Source organism: Electrophorus electricus, chromosome 3 (assembly GCF_041902795.1).
Source record: "Electrophorus electricus isolate QZ-2024a chromosome 3, ASM4190279v1, whole genome shotgun sequence".
NCBI classification, from domain to species: Eukaryota; Metazoa; Chordata; class Actinopteri; order Gymnotiformes; family Gymnotidae; genus Electrophorus; species Electrophorus electricus.
In genome coordinates this window covers 20,432,100-20,456,990 of record NC_137499.1, presented here as the reverse complement: position 1 = coordinate 20,456,990, position 24,891 = coordinate 20,432,100, and the positions used below count along the sequence as shown (strand labels likewise).

The 24,891-nt window shown below is 47.2% G+C and overlaps 1 protein-coding gene across 2 annotated transcripts in view; it reads right to left on the bottom strand.

Annotated features, from left to right (window-relative positions):
- Positions 1–2,423: 2,423 nt before the first annotated feature.
- Positions 2,424–24,891, bottom strand: part of acvr2ab (activin A receptor type 2Ab) — a 32,443-nt gene continuing 9,975 nt past the window's right edge. Inside the window, exons 3-13 of one of the 2 annotated variants that reach the window (XM_035524837.2) lie at positions 15,973–16,180; positions 15,247–15,356; positions 13,370–13,524; positions 12,280–12,303; positions 10,520–10,663; positions 10,259–10,402; positions 9,532–9,677; positions 9,206–9,320; positions 8,927–9,065; positions 5,728–5,858; positions 2,424–5,635 (exon numbers count right to left, since the gene is read on the bottom strand). In XM_035524837.2, the coding sequence (XP_035380730.1) occupies positions 5,441–5,635; positions 5,728–5,858; positions 8,927–9,065; positions 9,206–9,320; positions 9,532–9,677; positions 10,259–10,402; positions 10,520–10,663; positions 12,280–12,303; positions 13,370–13,524; positions 15,247–15,356; positions 15,973–16,180 (1,511 nt within the window). In that variant the 3' untranslated portion in view covers positions 2,424–5,440. The remainder of the gene's footprint in view (positions 5,636–5,727; positions 5,859–8,926; positions 9,066–9,205; positions 9,321–9,531; positions 9,678–10,258; positions 10,403–10,519; positions 10,664–12,279; positions 12,304–13,369; positions 13,525–15,246; positions 15,357–15,972; positions 16,181–24,891) is intronic. The other variant, XM_035524840.2, reaches the window with a different exon arrangement.

Below are 24,891 nucleotides of genomic sequence, written 5' to 3'. Positions count from 1 at the left end.
AGATTCAAGAAACATTTATGTCTCGGAAAAAAACCTTTTTCCTTAAGTTGAACTTTATAATCTACCCGATTCAACCTTAATGTTTGATCATGCAACTATAAATTTGTATTATTGAAATGCAACTTTGGTATGTGAGTGTAGATAAAAGGAGACGACTGAAACTTCCTAAAGGCCGATAACAGCGTTGGATTCCCTTTGGATTCCAGAAATCCTTTGGCTAAACAACTCTCCACCTCCTGCACCAGGCAATACAGATGCATACACTCAGCTCAGTCACTCAGTAAAACATTATTCATGCAGGTAGGGCTATTTCTCCAATGCGGTATTGGCAGAATGAGAGCACAACAATTCAGCACGAGTCAGCAGCAGGAACTGGTCTACAGTGTCTGATAACTAAAAGCACTATCAGTGTGAGCATGCCCTGGCAGGTCAAAGGTCAACTGAAACCAGAGAACTGTGTCTTTCATAAAATTATGCCCACAGGGGAGTGACTAGACCCTCCTGAAGAAACTCAAATCCACCACTATGCACTAGGTCCTCCTTTGCTCCACAAGGAGCCGTAGGTCAGGCAGGACCATCTCACCTACAGGGTGCGGATAACCTGTGACAGGTGTGCTGGCACCTGGGATGGAGTGAAATCGGGAACTGGCTGGGAGTCCTTAGTACAGGAGCACCTGCAGCAGGGACTCAGCGCAGGGGAGATAGAGGCAATGACAAAGTGTGAAAGCAGATAAGATACACCAGGGACCATTTCACTGGATCTTCTAAGAGAGGGAACGTTTATTTAAAGAGGGGATTCAACTCCTGCTACACAGTGAAAAAAGGACAGTGATGTAACGGGAAGGTTAAGTTCATTTTATTTACACAGCACATTTATAAACAAACAGCATTGTCCAAAGGGCTGTATGCAAGTCGCAGTAAATGAATGTTGCTCCCACTTACGCAATACACTCAGCTACTTTCAAAAGCCAGAGAATAAAAGTACTTCTTAAGTTTAGATTTAAAAAGAGACTCACTTGAAGCTTGTCTAAGGGTCAACCTGTAAACTGATCCCAAGTCTCGGTGCTGCAGTTGAGAAAATGACGTTCTCCTTTCAGATTGAGCCTGGATCAGGGAACTGTTAGGAGTGAGTGCAAGGAAGAGTCTAGAGTTCGTGGAGCAGCCTATGGACACAAGCATACAGTATAATAATATAAACAAGAAGATGTCTATATTATATCCTGTTCTGTACAGGAAGCCAGCGAGGGGATGCCAACATTGGGGTAATATGTCTTTTTGTACCTGAAGACAGACAAGACAGACTGCTGAATTCTGAACAAGCTGCAAACATGTCAGCAGTGTAGTGTTTTGGCACCTGGAATGGACTGAATTCAGGGACTGATTGGGAGTCCTTAACGGTTGTACAGGATGAAATAATAGATGACTGGCTTATTCCAAGATACACGGCATTGCAATACACCAGGCGAGAAGAAATAAAACACAGCTAACTCTTTTCAAACTGTGTGGTGAGAAATATAGGTTAGGGTCACGTGTAGAAAAGTGTGTAAAATGTAAAAGGTGCATGTTAAAAGGTAAACAGAATGGTCAGGTTGAGGGCAGCATTATCATTGGAGTGATGGGATCATGTCAGTTTGTTGGATAAACAGTTTAACACAATTGTGTCACAATGAACATTCCCAGTGAATAATCTCTGAATTTTATTTGAAATGTCCTATGCCATGATTTAACTTGGCACTGTGTGCCCAGCAGTAATTTGCATTACTTTACTGAGTACATACTTACATTTGAATTCAGGAATTGAGCACTGAGCTCTTGACTAATAGACCTCACTCCATACGACAATATACAACAATCTCCTGCACTTACACACACCCTTGTTTTGTTTCCTTCAACCCCTCATAGCCTAGAGGACATCACCTGGAACCTCAACGCTTCATCCATAGAGAATGTCACCTGGAACCTCAACACCTCATCCATAGAAGACCTCACCTGGAACCTCAACACCTCATCCATAGCCAGACTGAGGAGGGCAAACCCTTCTCTACCAATCCTCACCATACCACACTCCTGACCATACAGTGGACACTGAAGATCATGTGTGTCTGTCCTTAATCACATTATACCATAAACGCTGCATCTGCAGATCCACCAGCGTTTGAGAGCACCGCTCCTTCACCCCGTAGGCTAAATTTCCCTAATACCACCTGGTAGAAAGTACTTCCCCACCCCTCTACCTGCATAAACTCTACTCCAGGCTAGACTATGAAACCCCCCCCCATTGTATTTATCCATCTTTTTAGCCCTCAGTAACAAACACAAATATCCATGAAGTGATCCAAATACAATTCTGGTCCTCTGTGGCTTGTGTAAAAGTAAGACTGGGATAGATATGAGATCAGCATGAACGGCGCAAGAGCAACAGGTCTGACAGAATTCACTTTATTGAAGGGAAGAGCATATGTTTCATCTGTACAGTATTTAACAAGCGCTCCTTCTAGGCCTGATCCTAGATCAGCAGGCAAGACTCTGTGGTTGCGATAGAGAGACGATGGCGAGAAACAGCAGTCTAGGTAACGTAGAGGCGCATGACGTCCGAGAACGAGAGGTCTGTCGCAGAGGTAACGCGTTCGGTAGAAAGAACCAAAAACACAAACGGAAAAACACTGCTGGCTGAACCCACGGTCTGAGAATAAAGTGAATACTGCCTCATAATTGGTTTTCCTGTGCCAGTGAGGGTTTAACATAAAACTTGCACACGTTGGCTTGGGTTACATGGACAGAACACAAGACAGCAGCCAAATCCACCCCCTTAGTGGACATTTAGTGTAATACATGACCAGTTTCTCAGCCTTTAGCAGAGTGGTCCACTACACTAGGGGTGGTGGGGGCATTTTGGATTTAGCCAGAGTTCACACTTTCTCACCACAGCGGCAAACTGGGGTGTCCGTGTGTTCTGTACCTAGTAAAAGAAAGACTGGGCACTTTCATATGAACCGAGGGAAAAACGATTTGTTTTGTGGGCTTGACATAAATGAAGACAATCCGAATCTTATAACATCCAAAATAAACAGAAACATCTTAAAATAGAATAGTTAAAATTTTTTTTTGCTTCATGATTATCTTAAAAAACAAAACCGAAAAAAACCCCAAAAAAACCACCAACCAACCTCATGCTATGCTGATGATCTACATCCAACATTCACTTTATTTACAGTTCTGTGCAGCTCCTGGAGGCCTGTGACAGTCTCTTTCAGCTGGACCAGGGAGGGGACTTTCATTAGGAAACCAATATTGGTTTGGTTGCATGTGTAATATGTATGTTTCCACTGTACACTAATAGCTTATTTTTACCCCAAGTGTGTTTGCCCATGAACACAAGGATACCAGCCTGCCTGGCTAAAGTGTGGGTTCGTTCCGTTTTCACAGCATGTCGCCTAAACGCTCCTGGTGCTCTTCACACACCCATACACGTGCACATACTGCGATCGCATTAAAGCACCTTTTTCATTCTCCTTGTGTGAAAAGCAAGTTGGGTGTGTGTTATAGTCTGGTTCTGTCTGTTTATTTCAGAAAAAGCCACTGACCTATTGAAGGGTGGTTGTCTGTGTGTGTGTGTGTGTGTGTGTGTGTGTGTATGTGTGTGTGTGTGTGTGTGTGTGTGCACACCTGTGTATAAGTTTTGAAAAGTTGGCACCTGTGCCCCTTTTCACGTACATCTGTAAATACTAACCGAAGGCTGCCCAACTGAGTGTTTAAAATGCTAGTCCCAGAAACTCAACTAATATGATTGCATAACTACTTTGCAGAAGCATAGTATTGAATCCCTGAATACTGACTTAGTGTTTCCAAATGGGGAGAGGGAAAAAAAAAGAAAAAAAAAAAGGGGGGGGGGGGGTTGTTTCATCAAATGACTGACTGTAGTGCATGGAGACGAGGGCTTGTGCACCCGCCCAGAACATAGAGGAGTATGAGGCCTACAAGCAGCTCTCAATGGCACCAAGATGAATGGGAGAGAGGGATGGAGGACGTTACCTGAGGTAAATGGTCACCAAATAAAAAGTAAAGTTTCAGGAAACCCAACACAGGTGGCCTGAGAGATTGTGTGTGTGTCTCAGTGTATGAAAAAGGAATGAGATACAATCAAACTAAAAGAAGCAAGCGAGAGGGTCTCCGGACACCTTAAAATCAGTCCCACCGCAAAGTGACTGTCTCTTCAAATGAATAAAACCACAATTCCCCTTCACAACCAGGGCACCGCTTCATACAGTCAAACAAAAAGACATCTCCATAATTATAACAATTAAAACACTTGAAATACATCAGACAAAGAGAAAATAAAAGTATTGTGTAGTGGCATTGAAAAGCAGAAAAATGACGTGTACGTGGACTCAATTTTCTTCTGAAACGAACCAATTCCATGAAACCAACTCAATCTACAAGTCAAATCAGCAGTCGATGAGAGGAAACAAAATTCAAACAATCAAGTGAAGCAAGAACACCTTGTGTACTGTAAGCCATGTTTGTCCTACTCTGGGAACTTGTCTTGGCATTTTGTGTCAGGTGACATGCATTTCCCAAAAGGCACCAGTTCAGGACCACAATGCTTTACTGACAAATGTACGACATCACCAACAAGAGCGGGGAGTCAAAACTCCTCATGAGTCTTCTAGCGGAGGCTGCCGCCTCGTGTCTGGTTGGAATGATTCTGATCTGAACGCGTTTACGGGCGAAGAGTCGTGTGTACGGCTGTGGCAGCGTTTGGCTGGTTCCTGTCCGATGTGGGGGTGGGCGGTGGGTGGGCGCCTACTCTGCACCCCCTCTGCCCTGACCAGCCCGCCACTCGCTCTGGGGTGGGTGGGGTGTCACAGGAGTTAACACGTGGCACCTGGTGGATGTGACATGCGGCCGCTTCAGTAAGCCTGGTATGATGCCGCGTGGTGAAAACTATTCCCCCCTGTGTGTGTGGGTGTGTGAGAGATTTGTGATGAACAGTAGTTCAGAAGCGGTTCCTTATTGGCATTACAATAATCAACGGAAACACGCCAGAAAAAAAGGAAATGAAATGCAGTTTAGAGAGTTTTGCCCTTTTTATGCTAAAAATGTTAGTTTTTTTTTCCCTTTTCTTGTTTGTGATAAAAGTCTTCACTCTTCTTAAAAAAACAAAACAAAAAAAACCCAACAACAAAACAGAACAGAAATGGTCAGGGAGCCTCCTCCTTGTACAAAAGAACAGTTCAGGTACAAATGGCGACTTCCTTGCGCCTCCACTCGAAGGTCCGTGTGTGCGCGCGCGTTTTTTGTTTTAATCTCCAAAAGCACCCAGGAGTCCACAAGGAGTAAACTGTCTCTTCTACACACATACACCCCCCACCCCCACCCCCCGCCATCACACACAGAGTCGTCCTGCTCCGGCAGTCTGATTGGCCAACAGGGCTCCACATCATAGGCTGGACTCCTTGGGAGGGTAGTCCAGGTTGGTCACCATGGTGACGACGGTGAGGATGTCGTCGGGGGCGATGAGGTTGGTCTGTCGCTGCATAGTGATGACACGCTCCTCTACGCAGCCGGCGGAGAGACGGGCTTCTGCCTCATGGTCCCAGCACTCCTCTATAGTCTCACACAGCATGGACAGACCCTGCCAAGACACAACGCCGGTGAACCTCAACCAACCTTATACACACTACCATAGTGTGAGTGTGTGAGTGTGTGTGTGTGTGTGTGTCTCACCGTGTGTTTCTGCCAGTACTCCCTCAGAGTGGGTCTGAGTTTCTTGTGTACGACGACTTCCTGCATATCCTCTAGTGAGGGGTGCTGTCCCACCTCCTCCTCAAACGGCAATGCATACTCATCCAATGGACCTACACACACACACACGTCAGTAAGCTCATATTCTGTGCGTTAAGCACGAATCTCACATGCAAAGGTGGAATCTCCAACCCCCTCCCCCCAGTCACTCTCAGACAAAACACTTACTCCATCACACCACACAAACACTTGCACACAGATACACACAAGTGTAGGATGTAAGAACATGGACCGTTCATGTGTGTAGGTACAGTACATGGAAAGAAAAAAGAGCAAACATTACCTGAGGCAAATGGTCACTAATAAATCGTCTGCTTGTTTTGTACACTTCCATGATGACATGTACTTTTATGCTAAGCTACAGTTGCTGTATTTCCAGTATGTGTGCGCGTGTGTTATATGTGCATGTGTATGTGCGTGTGTGTGTGGTGTATGTGCGGTGTATGTGCGTGTGTGTGTGGTGTGTGTGGTGTATGTGCATGTGCGTGTGGTGTATGTGCGTGTGGTGTATGTGCGTGTGGTGTATGTGCGTGTATGTGCGTGTGCGTGTGGTGTATGTGGTGTATGTGCGTGTGGTGTATGTGGTGTATGTGCGTGTGGTGTATGTGGTGTATGTGCGTGTGCGTGTGGTGTATGTGGTGTATGTGCGTGTGCGTGTGGTGTATGTGGTGTATGTGCGTGTGCGTGTGGTGTATGTGCGTGTGGTGTATGTGCGTGTGCGTGGTGTATGTGGTGTATGTGCGTGTGCGTGTGGTGCGTGTGCGTGTGGTGCGTGTGCGTGGTGTATGTGCGTGTGCGTGGTGTATGTGCGTGGTGTATGTGCGTGTGCGTGGTGTGTGTGCGTGTTGTATGTGCGTGTGCGTGGTGTGTGTGCGTGTGCGAGGTGCGTGTGCGTGTGCGTGGTGCGTGTGCATGTGCGAGGTGTGTGTGCGTGTTGCGTGTGCATGTGCGTGGTGCGTGTGCATGTGCGTGGTGCGTGTGCATGTGCGTGGTGCGTGTGCGTGGTGCATGTGCGTGGTGCATGTGCGTGTGCGTGGTGCATGTGCGTGTGCGTGGTGCATGTGCGTGTGCGTGGTGCATGTGCGTGGTGTATGTGCATGTGCGTGGTGTATGTGCATGTGCGTGCGCGCGTGTGCGTGCGCGTGGTGTGTGTGCGTGCGCGTGGTGCGTGTGCGTGGTGTGTGTGCGTGCGCGTGGTGTGTGTGCGTGCGCGTGGTGCGTGTGCGTGCTGTGTGTGCGTGCGCGTGGTGCGTGGTGTATGTGTGTGTGCGTGCGCGTGGTGTGTGTGCGTGGTGTGTGTGTGTGCGTGGTGTGTGTGCGTGTGCGTGGTGTGTGCGCGTGGTGTGTGCGCGTGGTGTGTGTGCGTGCGCGTGGTGTGTGTGCGTGCGCGTGGTGTGTGTGCATGGTGTGCGTGCGTGCGCGTGGTGTGCTTGCGCGTGGTGTGTGTGCGTGGTGTGTGTGCGTGCTGTGTGTGTGTGCGCGTGGTGCGTGGTGTATGTGCGTGCGCGTGGTGTATGTGCGTGCGCGTGGTGCGTGTGCGTGGTGCGTGTGCATGTGCGTGGTGCGTGTGCATGGTGTATGTGCATGTGCGTGTGTGTGGTGTATGTGCATGTGCGTGTGCGCGGTGTGCGTGCGTGTGCGCGTGGTGTGTGTGGTGTGTGTGTGTGTGCGTGCGCGTGGTGTGTGTGCGTGCACGTGGTGTGTGTGCGTGGTGTGTGTGCGTGTGCGTGGTGCGTGTGCATGTGCGTGCGCGTGGTGCGTGCGCGTGGTGTGTGTGCATGCGCGTGTGTGTGCATGCGCGTGTGCGTGGTGTGTGTGCATGCGCGTGTGCGTGGTGTGTGTGCATGCGCGTGTGCGTGGTGTGTGTGCATGCGCGTGTGCGTGGTGTGTGTGCATGCGCGTGTGCGTGGTGTGTGTGCATGCGCGTGTGCGTGGTGTGTGCGCGTGTGCGTGGTGTGTGCGCGTGTGCGTGGTGTGTGCGCGTGTGCGTGGTGTGTGCGCATGTGCGTGGTGTGTGCGCATGTGCGTGGTGTGTGCGCATGTGCGTGGTGTGTGCGCATGTGCGTGGTGTGTGCGCATGTGCGTGGTGTGTGCGCATGTGCGTGGTGTGTGCGCATGTGCGTGGTGTGTGCGCATGTGCGTGGTGTGTGCGCATGTGCGTGGTGTGTGCACATGTGCGTGGTGTGTGCATGTGCGTGTGCGTGTGCGTGGTGTATGTGCATGTGCGTGTGCGTGGTGTATGTGCGTGGTGTATGTGCATGTGCGTGGTGTATGTGCGTGGTGTATGTGCATGTGCGTGTGCGTGGTGCGTGTGCGTGGTGCATGTGCGTGGTGCGTGTGCATGTGCGTGTGCGTGGTGCATGTGCGTGTGCGTGTGTGCATGTGCGTGGTGTGTGTGCATGTGCGTGGTGTGTGTGCATGTGCGTGGTGTGTGTGCGTGGTGTATGTGCATGTGCGTGGTGTGTGTGCGTGGTGTATGTGCATGTGCGTGGTGTATGTGCGTGGTGTATGTGCATGTGCGTGTGCGAGGTGTATGTGCGTGTGCGAGGTGTATGTGCGTGTGCGAGGTGCATGTGCGTGTGCGAGGTGCGTGTGCGTGGTGCATGTGCGTGGTGCATGTGCGTGGTGCGTGTGCATGTGCGTGTGCGTGGTGCATGTGCGTGTGCGTGGTGCATGTGCATGTGCGTGGTGCATGTGCATGTGCGTGGTGCATGTGCATGTGCGTGGTGCATGTGCGTGGTGTATGTGCATGTGCGTGTGCGTGGTGCATGTGCATGTGCGTGTGCGTGGTGCATGTGCATGTGCGTGTGCGTGGTGCATGTGCGTGTGCGTGGTGCATGTGCGTGTGCGTGGTGCATGTGCGTGTGCGTGGTGCATGTGCATGTGCGTGTGCGTGGTGCATGTGCGTGGTGCATGTGCGTGGTGCATGTGCGTGGTGCATGTGCGTGGTGTATGTGCATGTGCGTGTGCGTGGTGTATGTGCATGTGTACACAGGATAGTTCAAATTTATTTATATAGCGCTTTTTACAACAGAAGTTGTCACAACGCAGCTTGTGTCCAAGTCCAATATGTAGAGCGTGTGTGTATACACAGAATATGTAGACTGTGCGTGTGTGTTACCATCAGCAGCTGTGCAGCGGGATGCCAGTTCCCACAGTACAAGTCCTACAGCATACATGTCGATCCTCAGGAAAGCGTCCCGCTGGAAGTTAATGGCCCCTTCCAACACCTCAGGAGCCATGTAGCGTCGCGTGCCCACCTTAGACACACACACGCGTTAATAAACACCACAAACACCATGCAGCACTGTAGACAGGCACACAGTAAGCCACAGTGACGGGACAGTAACGCAGATTCCAGCTCCACATGGCCGAGCGCATGCGCGTGTCCAGAGCTCACCTGTCCGTGTGTGTCACCTGCGGATTTTCCTGCCTCAAATTTGAGTGCGAGGCCAAAATCGGCGATGCAGGCAGTGAGATTGCTCTTCAGTAGTATGTTCTTACTCTTAATGTCCCTGAGGGGGAGAGAAAGAAGAAAAAAAAAAAAAAAAAAAAAAAAAAGGGGGGGGGGGGAACGGAAAGAGAAATACATAAAAAAAATAAAGCATAAAAACAAAACACACACACGCGCGAACACATCAGGAACAAACAGCCAATGAGGAATGGCATTTAAAATAAGAATGAATAAGGTCAGCTTGGTTGAGAGGGAAGACAATAAAAGAGCACCTGTGTGCGATGGCCGGTTTGTGGCCGTCCTTCAGGCCTGGGATGTCCTCGTGAAGGTACGCCAAACCACGCGCAAATGTCTGCGCTATATGACACAGCTCATTCCACGACACCACATTAGCCTTCAGGTAATCCGTCAACGAGCCCTGTACAGAAGAACTCCCACATATGAGAGAGAGAGAGAGAGAGAGAGAGAGAGAGGGGGGGGGGGGGGGGAGAGAGAGGTGTGAGATACTATGACCACCAGGGGTCAGATGTGAGCCTAAAAATATTAATAGGGGAACATGAGCTACAGCTCAACAGTGTTTGAACAGAATGACCTACAAATGTCATGAGTGAGTTTGCATTTTTTCTCTTGATGGTAAGGTTTCATGGTCTGTGTTTGGTGTGCATCCATGACATGTATTTTTATGCTGAGCTACAGTTCCTGTATTTCCAGTATGTGCATATATGTGGTGTATGTTGTGTATGTGTGTGTACCTTCTTGTTGTAACTGGAGATGAGCCACAGCTCTATGTCCATGCTGTGTGTGTGTGTGTACCTTCTCGTTGTAGGTGGAGATGAGCCACAGCTCTATGTCCATGCTGTGTGTGTGTGTGTGTGTGTGTGTGTGTGTGTGTGTGTGTACCTTCTCGTGTTAGGTGGAGATGAGCCACAGCTCTATGTCCATGCTGTGTGTGTGTGTGTGTGTGTGTGTGTGTGTGTGTGTGTGTGTGTGTGTGTGTACCTTCTCGTGGTAGGTGGAGATGAGCCACAGCTCTATGTCCATGCCGTTTCCTCTCTTCTCTGCCCCAATGAAGCTGAGGATGTTTTCATGCTTCATCCCACTCAGACTGTAAATCTCATATTCATTCTGCCAAGACAGCTTATTCTGGGAAGAGAGAGAGAGAGACACACACACACACACACACACAGTAAAAACCCAAGATCAACCCAACAGAAATGTGTGTGGACACACACACACACACACATACACACACACACTTACCTGGATGGGGAAGATTTTCACAGCTACATATTCATTGAGTAGCTGTGCCTTCCACACGCAGCCAAAGCGCCCCCTAGCTTTGATCTCCAGTAGCTGCAGTGGCTTCTGACCCAGCAGCGGAGAGGGTGGAGTCGGCCCAGGGTCCTGCACAGAAGTCGGCGGCCAATCAGCACACACTGCGCAAGCCTCATACGCAACAATTCACTTAACCAGTCACTGTGATACTAGACTGAAACCAACCAGCTGGCACGAACTAAACAACTCCACAGTATCGGGTGCTGCGCCTTAACTGGCAAATTAATGGCTCTTCCAACCAATCTATGAGCACGGATCAAATCGCACCGTACTCCTGACCAACAAAAGCACAGCCCGGAGCACTTTTGGCATTCGGCGCCTGACGAGACAAAAGCATGCAAATGGGTGCCCCCTGCAGGCAGCATGGGAACCGCAGGCGTTGGGTACGTCCAGATGTAGCAGACTACCGCTTTAAACCTCGGGGGAAAAGGGCATACTGTAAGGCAGCTTTCCCTGTCCAGTCACTGGGACCCGCTAGGAGACTGCGCTCCCGCCGTGTGGCAGCTGGCCCTGGCGTGATGAGCTCCTCGCCCACGCGCTGCAGGTGTGTCGGGCGTTGGGGCAGGGAGAGAATGGAGCATTTGGGCAGGGAGTTGAGAAACACTGCTCAAGCTAACGGCGGCATAGCCGTGCTGCGGCGTGCCGGCCTGGCCACATCGACTGCTTGCAATAGTCACCGTTGGGAGGAGCGACACACTCACACCGAGCTGTGATTGGTCAGTCTGCCGTCATCTCGGCTCCTCTGAGACACTCTTTGGGGGCGGGGAGGGGAGGAGGGGCGTGTAGGTTGGTGGCGACACTGATCGCTTCGGTGCTGACCCTTCCTCTGGTCTCAATTACTAAAAAGCTGCTGGACACTGTGAGTGGAACTGCACACGCCATAAACCCAGAGTGGACCCCTTGGACCCCCGCTCCCAACCCCAAACGAAGCCGCCCAGACCCCCACAGATAAACGACTCCAAGCCCTTCAGAATCCACAACTCGTGCAGCTGTCACACAGGAGAATAAATGCACAGAAGGAAATTAAGGTCTCAAGGACCCAGCGCTTGTACAAGCGTGTGAAGGTCTCCGCGATGCCCAGCACACAGTGGACTGGGAAGGCCGCGTTTAACAGAGCAGTGGCGGAGAAAGACGCAGCCTTCCTTAACACACCTCTCACAGTGCCTGTGCAGCCACCAAACACTGAGGTGTTTCTAGGTGTTAACTAGAAAACTGAATCTTATCTTTCCATTACACTTCTCCTGCACACGAAAAGGAGTTCTCAGGCATGCAAGGACACACACACACACACACACACACCCGGATTTTGTCCAACTAGCCATTAATAAGATGTGTGTATCTGAGAGAGATACACTTTACTGGTTATTCCTGCTGAATCTATATTGTCTGTATAGCACAGACCAGAAAGGCAGCATGTCACCATCACATAGGAAAAACACAAACACAAAGTCAGGGAGGGAGACAGACAGACACAAGCAGAAGAGGTTCTGGCATGTGGCATTGATCCATGCAAACTGACATGAACCAGGCCTGTAATAAAAAATCCAAACAAAAACGATGAGAGAAAATCAGATTGGTGTCACAGGAATATAATGAACAGCGTTGCTCGTGACCAAACTTCTACTGAAAACAGATCAGCCAAAAGGAATTAGAGAGACTTCATGAATTAATGAAACTCATCTTACCTCTATCATTATTTGAAAGGCGTGCTAGCGAAAAGAGAAGAAAAGGCAGAAGGGATTATTGCTCCCTGTGTGGTGAAACAGAGGCAGATGAAGAGGAGTGAAGCTGTCAGAAGAAGCCTGTGATGAGCAAACATACGCAAGGAGGGACAAGGAGGAAGGTGTGGAAAAACAGAGGGAGAGATGGGGACAGCAAGCGAGCGAGCGAGAGCGCAGCTGAGAGCTAAACTAATGTGCTACAAGTAAACTGGGGACAAAGTACAGACCTGCTTATATGACCAAGATCTGTAGCTTCCAACCAATCAGATGCAGCATGGAGCAAATCTGCAATATTGATTTAACTCCACCCCCCCCCCCCCCCAACAAGTTTCCCCATCTCTTTCTCGCGCACACACCTTTTTATAACCTGTAGTCAAATGTTGCATTATTTATCTGTATGCTCTGCCCCTTGCATGACTAAGTGGTGTGTGTGTGTGTGTGTGTGTGTGTATACACATGTGGGGAATAGTGGGGACAGGAAAAGCGGAGTCAGTAAAAGTAAACAATGATCTTGCAATAAGCTCTCCTCACAAAAGCACCACAGGCCACGGCGAGATCAGCAGTGTGTTCGCTCTCTCTCTCACACACACACACACACACACACACACACACACACACACACACACACACACACACACACACACACACACACACACACACACACAAACACACAGAGCTAACCGCAAATCCACCGCAAAAGGTTTCAGCGTGTGTAGTTCAAACTTTTTAGCATCATCACTGAGCAGTGTTCCCTTATCTTGCATTTTCATTCTGGGGACAGCATTTCGCAGTGTATTTCTTAGAGTTATGCCCACTACCCCCCCCCCATTTTCCTACTGTATTTCCACATATATTTATTTATTCACATTGCCATTGATCACCATTAATCACAGCAATATCGCTCCTCATTACACACTACTGCAGAACTAGAACAGTAACAGTAAACATAAAAGCTATATCTTTCTTAAAGATGTTAAGAAAGCCTTTTTCGGACCTACAGCATGTGCAAGACTCTTAATGGAGGTGTGTGGGTGGGTCCAGAGGGCGTGGCTACCTGTGTGGGCACGAGCACGGGCGGGTAAGCCAGCTTGTGGTGGCGGTACATCCAGAAGGAGAAGAGCAGGATGACAGCGATGCCCATGATGGGCACCAAAGAGTAGAGCAGGGTGTTGAGCAGCTCCGACTTTGGTGTGAATGGGTTCGATGTGGCTGCGTGCGCGCACACACACACACACACACACACACACACACACACACACACACACACACACACACACACACACACACACACACACACACACACACACACACACACACACACACACACACACACACACACAGAGAGAGAGAGAGAGGCGGGGCTTTAATTATTAAAAGTACATCTAAATTGTGCTCTCATTGGCCAATGAGCTAAAGCATGGCACACGGAGGCAGCTTACCTTTAGCTCAACCTACTGAAGTGTTCAGGTGCTAGGGCAAGTCTGCATTCAGAATTAGGGTGCCTGGGCAAGTGTGCAGTGAGGTTTGTTCCTAATGCCATTTCAAGGACTGATTCCTTGCCACTAACACTTTTGCTCAATATTAGTTTGGACCTTTTTGTTCCGTCTTTATAAAAGCCATTGTGCAAAAATAGGTACCGTAAAAAGTGCAATAAAACGGAAGCGAGGTGTCCAGGAGGGTCCAGCATCCTGCTCATTTTAATGATGACTGTTTCCCTAAAGGAAGCTGTATTGCCTCTATAGTTATTTGTATGGCAAAGCTGATGAGTTAGGCTCATGGTTCTGAAAGTACTGGATTCTTTCAGCACGTGTGTTATAAATAGAAACACTAATTAAAATCTTTTAGAAATGAGAAGGGGCTCCTGTGAGTGAGTGTTGGGACCCAGTGAGTGAGTGTTGGGACTAGATGGGTGCTCTGTACAGTACACTGTAGGCGAGTGAGTGAGAGAGTGAGGGACAGACAGAGAGAGTGATGGATTTAGTGAGTGTTGGGACCTGAGTGTTGGGATTGAGTGCCTGAGGGAGGCAGTGAGTGTGGGGACAGGGCCTGTGTTCTGTATGGAGGCGAGTGAGTGTTGGGGGAGAACATGCGAGGGGATTCACTCCACCATGTGCTGGGGCCTAGTGCATGCTCTGTGAGGTAGTCAAACAGGGTGAGTGTGTGAGCCAATGCTAGGGCAGGGTGGGCATGTTCGGAATGGCAGCATTCCCACATCTTTTCACTGGATAAACACAAGGTCAGGGAGCAGGATTAGCCCAGCAAATCCACACTTTACACTTCCCAACACGCCACCAAAAATCTCTTGCACGCCAAGCGTGACATACTACACACCACCTGCCCCGCCGCACACGGATCACACCAAAGACCTTAATCTCTCGTCTGGAAATGCGTGTAGCGTGTCCAGCTAGCACACTCGTGACAGAACGGTACCTCCTGGTTAACACTTGGGTGAGTCAACAATATTTCAAGCTCTGAACCTACATGCGCAAGAATATGGAAATTGCAAAGTGTGTAAAGTACTCTAGCACCATGTCAGCTTGTCACCTACTTAACACACAGAAAGCTTGCTAGTGAAAAGTAGTCTAGCCACCTCCGAACTAACGTCTTAAAGACAACGTGATGAAAACAGGACACATGTCCTGAAATCCAAAGGAGCCAGGACCAGTTCAGGAACAAATTATGAAAGAAGTGTGTGCTCTTGTGGTATGTACCCCACTTAGGAGACAAAGGAGAAGGAGAATGAGAAGAAGAAGAAGAAGAACAACAACAACAGATAAAGCAGTTGTAGTCCCATCAAAGCCAAAAGAGCAGTAGGCTGGTGAATCAGTGTGTGTGGAGAGTTACACAGAGGTACAGAGAGTTATTATTAGAGCACTAAAACCTCAGAGCTGCAGCCTGAGGAGTGTATGTGTGAGTGTGTGTGGGACTCACTCTGAACAGCGTGGGTATCCGGGCTATAGTAAATCTTCTCATTACACATGTTCCCCTCACAGCAGCAGAAGAAAACATCAGGACTGTCCTTCCTCTCCATACACTCACTGCTGCAGGGCCGGAAGAACAGAAGGGGGGTGGGGGGGTGGATTAAGTGTGTGTGTTTCCCAGTGGTCACCGATGCTAGTATTCTGTCAATTACAGGCACTCAAGTGCAAAACCCCAAAGAGAGTACTACTCATCAAAACACACACACACACACACACACACACACACACACCCTTTTCCGTCTGAATCAAGCTCTTTCAGCACTCTCCCCCTGGCTTTCCAGGCCACAAACAGCTATCCAAATAATTCAGAACAAAATCATTACAACTGACAGTCGTGTAGTCATCTGGGTGAAGAAGGATACGGCCACAAACAGTGAGAAGACCCACCCCAAATCCGGAGCACTTCATGCCCTTACTTTATAGAACATGCTTTTCTCAAGGGATAATGAGTCTTCACAGGTGGAACTTGGCCAAGTCTTGGTGTCGGAGATGTCCTGGGCTATCTATAGTCAAGAGCTGGGAAGACCCAGGCAATCGTAAGAGCTCACACACACACACACACACACACACACACACACACACACACACACACACACACACACACACACACACACACACACACACACACACACACACACACACACACACACACACACACACACACACACACACACACCTGTCGTAACAATTGACGTCGTCAAGCCAGCAGCCCTGCTTGACGATCTCGATGGTTCCCGAGTTGTTCTTCCAGGTGGAAAAGCAGTGCCGTCGCTTGTCCTTCTCCCCGGAACACGTCTCAATCCCGCTCCGATTCGACCGGTCCTTCTCCCAGTTCGAGTTGTAATACACACAGTCCCGGGTTTCGGAACGGCCCAGGATCGCTCCTGGATGGGGGGGGGGGGGGAAGAGATCAGGGAGAACTTCAGTTGTCACCACAACATGATAATTTCATTTCACAGCGATTTCATATTTGGCCATAAATGTAAATGTTTTGACTTGACACACACACAGTATAACACAATTCCTCTTAGTAACACAGAAATACATTTTTAGTTTACAATAAACTAACAAAATCAGGCTGCTGATAAACAGGTATTCAATTTAAAACTACAGGAAGAACAATATTCTTTATTAGCTCCATGACAACATGACATGCCACTTGTAATAATAACAACAACAACTTCTCAGTATTGAAAGAGCTCCATTCTGACAAAAACTCCTGTATGTTTAAAATGGTAGATTGCCATTACGTCAATAGGCTACAGTAGATTAAATTTTAAAGCCGTCCAATGCTATTAAACACAAGTACGACACAATCTGAGGATTATCCACCTTTGTTTTTGTAGAGATCGAATGGGTTGTAAAGTAGGAAAGTATAGTATGTTATTTACGGAAAGAGTGACGCAGGGAAATCACTTGAATCATAGGTTTTTGATGGAAGATGGTAGACCTTTCTTTAATGTGCATAACATTATTTAATTGCATTAATCTGGCATTATTGGTAACAGCAATATTTGATTTTTATTGAGTTTTTAATCAGTTAAAAAGGCAAAGGTAGCAAATGTATTACTAGCCCTTTGCTACAGTGGAAGGAGGTGGCAGCAATTACTTAATTAATCAAATTAATTAAACAATTGATTAATTAATGAATTGATGTCTTATAAAATAATAAAGCACATTCTCAGAAAATACAATGTAAAATCAAAGACTAGTTAAAAATGAACATTGAAAGTTCTGGCACTCCAAGGGGGTGGCCATGGGGCAATATTACCATGCATCACGATTTTTTTTTAAATTAAAATAATTTAATTTCTGTATTGCTTCACACCATTATGCACAGCACAAAGCATTCTGCACTCATTTGGACATAGAGAGCCATAGATATCAGAGAGCACAGAAAAGGCTCAGCGTTTAGGTTCCTTACGCTATACTGTATATCCACCCAAACTTCCTGCAGCAGCAGACTGACTGCCTGTGCGCACGCACACACAGCCTAGTTTTAGTTTAAAGAGGTCATTTGCCATTATTCTCCCGTGCACTCGCCCACGTTGAGGTAACAATATCATTACTCAAAAACCTGTCTCACACACACACACACACACCACGCTCGTGCACATGAATCTCAGAGTCACGCCTTACCCTTTACAGCCTTTACACAGGGGAATCTGTTCAATTCATTTGCCTGAACAAATATCAGAGCAGCCCAAACCAGGGCTGTACAAACGTAGACACAGCAGTGGGAAGCTTCCTTACCGCCATACAGACAGAACAGAGTTAGTCCGTGGACGTGCACACTACACCTAAACCATTTATATGTATAAAAAAAAGAAGAGAAAGGGGGGGGGGGGGGTTGTGAACTCTTTAAATAATCTGGATTTTGGCATAAATGGTTGATAACCTGGGAAATTATATTTCTATAGCTCAGACAATGATCTTGCTCAACAGCACAACACTCACCCATTACCCATCACATAAATGAAGCAGCCTGACCTTGTCCATTTGGTACTGCAACAACATAATAACTAATAACTGCAAATATACATGTGAGGGGGCTGGTGAACAAATGCAGGCCACGAGGAACCGGGCAATTCGAATGCAGACACGCCGGTGCGTGCTGGCAGCTTTATCATTAACTAGGTAGATGTTATTGGGAAGTGTGTGAGCAGTTAGCTGACACACTCCGGTTTTACTTTTAGCCAATTGCTCATTTAGGATCTTCATTTCCAAAGTGCATTTAAAATATAAAAATGAACTTCACCACAACTGAACATTTTAAATCCCACTTTAAATTCCAATGTAAATCTCTCTGTTCAAACCAACCAAAGCCTAACAAGCCTTCTCAAGCAAAGCCAAGCAAGCCTTCTCAATACAGTAAGAACTTTATTTTGTTAACAAACAATTCATAAAACATGATTTGTAAAAATAATTTTAAAAAAGCACAAAGGAAAGGTGTAAAAAAAAAAAAAACAACAAAAAAAAACTGTGGGAGATGTGTTTTCGAAATGGATCCATTTTGTTGTAAATACATTTCATAGTAAAATATATTTTTTTCCCAACTGCAAGTGTTATGGTACAGCCTTTATTTTTTGGTTTTTGACATTTTGAGCAAGACCAAATTCAAGTTATAATAGGTCTTAAACAAGATTTGAGAATACAGCTCAATTACGAATTTTTGAGCTTCCTCTCCCAAGAACAATGACATGTCCAAACTTCTACCCCTCCCCAAACACTGGCACAGAGAGTGCCTCGACCCTGCCACCCCAGTGAGCCCTCAAAACAACAGTCACTGCTCTTAAGCCCAAGCAACAAACCCAACACCATCTCGCTGAAATCCTCACAAGCCCACACCACCCGAGGTAGCATTCGTGACGGTCACCCTCCAACAGGATGGACGATATCGCGTTCTGTTCATGATTCTATCTAATGCAGTTGCATTGTTTGAACACCAGAGGTCACACTTCACCTATGGTAAAGCTGTTACAATAGCAAGATTTTGATACAGTAGCATGTTATGAACCAAGGTTTTTGGATTTTCTTTGCATTTTCTTTTAATTTTAAGGGAATAAAATAAAATCTTGTTTAATATTTGCACTGTATTTTGCATTGTTTATGCTTCAGAAATAAAGGAATGCTTTCACTTGGTTATTTAACATATGGCAAAACTGCAATTTGTTTACAGTACATTTGGTTTACATTTAGTTTCTTTTAACTGCATGTAACTATAAATCTTAAAAATATGCATTTCTTAACATTGTTTCTACACAATGTCCCCTCCAAATTTAGGTTCAAAAATTGTCAGAAAATCGAATCATAAATCCAGTATCGTGAATCAAACGAACCGAATTGTGAGCAGAGCGCATTGTTACACCCGTACAACTCATCATTCATAAGGACTTTGGAGGGCTATAGCTGGCCCTTGAGCTTCAATGCTGACCTTGGTCATCCAGTGTAACTGACCATGCAGCTTTATGAATCACCTTCAAGACACAGAGAGAGATAAGATGGTCAAGACAGAACCGGTGGTGGAACCACAGCACTGACCAGCTGGGGTGAACCAGACTGCTGCCCAACTGTTCTGTACACATCCTATCTTGGTTCAGTACCTTTAAACACGCATAATACCATCAACAGCACTATCAACTTTCCGGAAATTAGAGTAAACAAACCAGCAGTCGTAAATCACCTTTGTTTAATTGATTAAAAATACTCAAGTAAATTCTATGAGGCTTATTGAGAGAGAGGAGGCCATTTAGAGAGACAGAAATGTCTCGCACAACTGATGCCACCAGATAAAGGCACTATAAAGCTTTTTTATGGAGTTAAACTGAGCATTAGCCAGCATGTGACCCGCTTCCTCCTCTCTGGAAAAGGCTTTGGCTTTGCTGCTGAGGGCTAGGATTTGGAACGACTCTGTGCCGTCTGGAGGTGGATGTGTTCTCCCGCCATGCCGCACTGCCCCTCTCCCCAAGTGTATGGTGATTAGTAGCCAACTAACGCATTAAAATGTGAAGGGAGGTCAACCTTCTCCTGCTAAAACTAACAGCAGCTACAAAACAATCACCTTGCTCAGCTCTTATTAGGATGAGTCAGATCTAAACACCACTCGGTCTCAGGAGGAACTAGCCAAAAGGCACAACAAGAAGGGCCTTGTTATGGCTGTACCAACACCAGTACTGACTGGTTTTCAGGTAAGACTCTCCAGTCAGGCACAATGGCCATAAGGCAGAGCAGTTTTTGGGGTCCTGCAATAGCAAAGACCCATTCGCTTTCACACCAACATGCTTGTTGTTAAGTCAGCTAACCAATGTTTCCAATGTGGGAAAACAGATTTTATGAGTCAAACAAGACCCACTGCGCCCTCGCTCAAACCCAGCTGTGAAGTGATAATGGAGATGTCTGTGCAGATATCTTCACTGGGCTGTTTCTTGATTAAAGATGTATTCATTACTGCCAGAGGCATGACACTGCAGGGATTATCTCTGGTTCATGGACTTGCCATTATCTCAATTACAGCAGGGTATGTGCTGAAATGCCTGTTAGCCTGACAGAAAAAGCAGTGAATTTAGGTTTGACAGTCACTCAGCCCACTGCTCCACTAGAAGTCCTCAATTCTCTCATCTTACAGGAACTTTAGTAGGGCAGAAAAATTCAAATAATGCAAAGAATACAGTATCTCAAGCTTAAATGTCTAGCCAGGAAGCCTTTTTAACTGGTGTAGGTGTTCACAGTCTGTCGGCTTGTGTGTTCTAGTGTATTAAATGTTATTTTAAAAAAAAACACACCAAGAGATTTCGCATAAGCTGCTTTAGAACTGAAGTAACACAGCAGTAATAAATAGTACAGCAATAACCATAATGTCCATCAGTTCCATTTGTAAGATCAAAATGCTCGTTGGAACCCAAAAACCTTTCCTAGTACATCATTAAAGTAATAACTGAACTCACCAAAGCTGATGTGGATAATGATAAATGAAGTTAATAAATGGTAGTTGACGAGATGAGACGCCAACCGGCATCATTGACCGCCCCCCCCCCCCACCCCCACCGACTCCTCAGCAGCGTTTGGTTGGGCCTTGTACAGCCATTTGTTTGTGAGCAGGGCTTCAGTAATTGCCTTTCACTGCAGCAAAAGCCAGGGTCTAAACAAGATCCGCTCATGGGCTCTGGTTCGTGCCCCACCCCGCCCCCATCGAGCACCCGCCCTGCCCCGTCGCTGCCTCCACGGGATGGTTTGTGGGGCAGGAAGCAGGATAAAGTGAAAGGGAAGGGCTCTGACAAGCCGCCAGGGTGTCCTGTTCGGTCCGGAGCCATTTTGGTCGCTCGGCCACACCCACCGGAAAAGTCGGCTCATCAGAACCCAGATGGAGTTACGCCCCCCCCCCCTCCCAAGCACGCTGTCCAGGTGAGGAAGTGACAGGTGGAACCGTTTAGACGTGGCAGCTTTGAAAGGGCAGTGCTAAATATTTCAGCGTGGCTCTGCCTGTAACACAGGAAGCATCACGTTTCTTCAGAGGAGAGTTAGAGTTGCGCCAAAGTCTCTCAACCAGCAAAACGAGCACGTTGAACTAATCCACCACCGTTCTGCACAACCTTTATGCTTGAATATCTTCACTCAAGGCAGCAGAATGACAGCGTATCAGGAACTACTGGTGCTGGATGTTAATTAATGGTAAAAAGGAGTGATGGTTACAAGAATACAGTTTGACCAAACATCACAGAAACTAAAAATTAGCTGGGCCATGGACCGTCATGTCACCAAGGTTGTTCTAATTTCACCCACACAAGGCCTTCCGGCTTGCACTTGGTGTTAATGATGTTAGCCTTTAGCATCCGTTATTCATTTACTGCCTTTTCTGACAAAATCGCAAGCGTGTTAAATCCTGGGTGGGACTCCAAAGGAACTGAAGCGCCACCCTTGCAGTCAGCAGCACAGCCACAGCCACACCCACAGCTCCAGCGCGCCCTGCGGGCGGTGGGCTCTGAGGCACTGTGGACAAGCACAAGTTGCATTTGTCTGCAGAGGTTCATCTGTGCACTTTGGGAGGCCTCGTGGTGAGCATCTGGGGACTCCGGAGTACGCAGGTGTCCACGCTGGGAAGGTGTGAGCAGACACGCTCCTCTCTATGCCGTGTTGCATGTGAGCGGATCCAGCACTGACCACCGCTGTGTAGTCTCAATGCTCACCTGACCAGCACAGGTGAGCGACGCCATAACCTTCACTCGAACGGACTGAGGCAGAAACGCAACGCGGCTCTAACATCTAATGAATTGAGAGCTGCAGAGGAAGTGAACATATCAGCACTGCAGTCAGCGGGATATCCAGTTGTTCGGAGAACATTTGGCATAGTTATGATGGCAACTTTTTTCAAAAATGGAACGACACCAAACATTGCCACTCAGTTTTATCTCTGCTACAAATAAACGACTTTGCGTAGTCTGAATCGGGGGGGTGGGGGGAAATCACTTTAAAAACATGTTAATCTCATCATTGGTTTTATATGGCTGGTGGGAACTCATCTAAAGAGCCCATGGTAGCTCTACCTGAACCAGAATCCTGTGACTGCTGTGCTGTACCCAGTCACAGCAGATGAACCAGAATCCTGTGACTGCTGTGCTGTACCCAGTCACAGCAGATGAACCAGAATCCTGTGACTGCTGTGCTGTACCCAGTCACAGCAGATGAACCAGAATCCTGTGACTGCTGTGCTGTACCCAGTCACAGCAGATGAACCAGAATCCTGTGACTGCTGTGCTGTACCCAGTCACAGCAGATGAACCAGAATCCTGTGACTGCTGTGCTGTACCCAGTCACAGCAGATGAACCAGAATCCTGTGACTGCTGTGTTGTACCCAAACTTGCGACTGCTGTGTTGTTGTGCCCAACCCCAGATGACGAATTGGCAGCATCCGACAATCCAACATATGATTCCACTGACACAGAGCTTCTTTGACGTCATCTAACCAAAGCTGATGCCTCTCAGATTTCGTGTGAGAATAGGGTGCTTTTATCCCAATCGCACCTACACTGAAAATTTTAGTATACTGCTCATTTAGCTGCAAAGCAGTGTCTCGTTAATGCCAGCGAGTCCCAGCAACGCTCATCCTGCAGCTATTTTTGGGTTGAATTTACATTTGCAGCTATGCTTGCCAACTCTTCCAAGCAGCATGTGTGTGAAGTCATATGTACATGGAGGTGCAGAAACAGGAAAGCGGAGATACGAAAACTAGGATTTCTCAAATCAGTTTTAAAAGGGGTCATTTTTGAATGTAGGCCAATTTATGACATTTAATTTTAAAAACATTAAGACGTTTTAATACGTTATAGAGATCCAAGAACACATTTTGCAGAACCCTTAAATATCCATTGTACATCACAATTTATCTGTGAGTTATGATAGGACACAAGGTCATACCCTATAAAACACTTTCAATAACTTGAAGGACACTAAAAATTGGTCCGGTTATACCCTCAAGTCTTATGGATCAGGACATGCCCCTAGCAGTATAAACCTATAACACCTATAGGGATACTGGGATTGGGACGGAACACTTGTCAAGGCGGAAATCCACCAGATTAAGGCAAGTGCTAATCTCACCCTCCTGTGAAATGGGAATGTGGCGAGGGGGGCGGGTATCTCACCAGCTTCATTGAAGCCCAGCATCATTCAGGACATTTTGTCAAATGATTTCTGCCAATTTAGAGCCAAATAAAGCCAGTCTAGGTTTGCCTACTGCATCACTCTCATGTCAAATGAGAGTCTGGAACACCCACAGAGCGAAGACAAACCGTAAACCCACACAGAGTAATAAAGTAGACAGGAGTTCCTAACTCACCTTACACATGACTTAGTCATAGTCAAGAACCCCACTGAAACTGGGTTGGTGGTGCGGCTGTGATTTAAATACAGAGCTGTGTGTGTGTGTGTGTGTGCGCGCGTGTTCTTTCTCTGACACTGCAGAGAGATAGACAGCATGAAAAGCAGGAGAGAGGTGGAGGTTGTATTACACCAACAGCTGGTTGGGGGGTGGTGGTACACGGAGTGTCTGAGCTGTCCAACATATCTGCTGACACACGTGTTTGACCCTGCTCAATAATTCACCAAGCCCCGAAGATTTACACTCGGTTCCACCAGGCTCTCCACATTCCCACATCTTCTATAAACAAACACTGAAAACCTGCGGGGGGGGCGGCACAGACAGACAGAAACAGTGAGGGGGATGTTATGTCCAGAATAAAGAGGCTGAGCTCAGTTTGTTGGGGATGAGATAAATTAGTGTTAGTGTCAAAACTTACCTAAAGCCTTCTAATCTACTTATCAAGCTACTATTCTCAGCTGTCAAGACAAAAAAAAACAACCCCCCACCCCACACAACCATATTACTGTCCTTATTCTGCTAGCTAGTAGAACCAAATATATTTTAGTACTATACCACAGACACCCTGTTTGACGGCACAATGTTTTGGAAAATTACACTGTGTATTCACTATACAAAAATGCTTTGTGTCTGAGCAAAACACGAACCCTGGTCTCTTAAGCCTCGCCCATGAGGAATGCTTTATTATTACGTATCCAGAGTATAACTGTTGCGTTTAAGGATGCCAGTTCATGAGGAAATCAGCACCATTGCGTGCATCACCACTGTCTCCTGGATGACCTTTGCAACGCGGTGAGTGGTAAACAGATTACATTTTCTATTTGTGGCAGTCAGACTGGCAGCAGGCCAGGAGGGCATGCGAGACCCTTGTGTTATTGTCGATGTGTGCAGCAGCGACAACATTTGGCACGCTGCCTTTGTGAACTCTTCCGAGGTCCGATAAACCCTAGATCTGATAAGGTCCGATAAACCCCAGATCTGATAAGGGAAGCATGGGTGTCTAGGAGCTGCAAATCAGATGTGGTCCTGCTCACACTTCACTCTCTCATCCAGCGATTACACATGTACTGCCCCCCAACAAAGAAACAAAAAACAACCAAAGACAATTAAATATCTTTATATTTACCTACATTCCTAAAGCTCTGAATTGAATCAGAGTAATTGGTGGTTGCTAGGAAACCCTAAATAGTTGGCAAATGCACATAAACAATGCTGGCCGC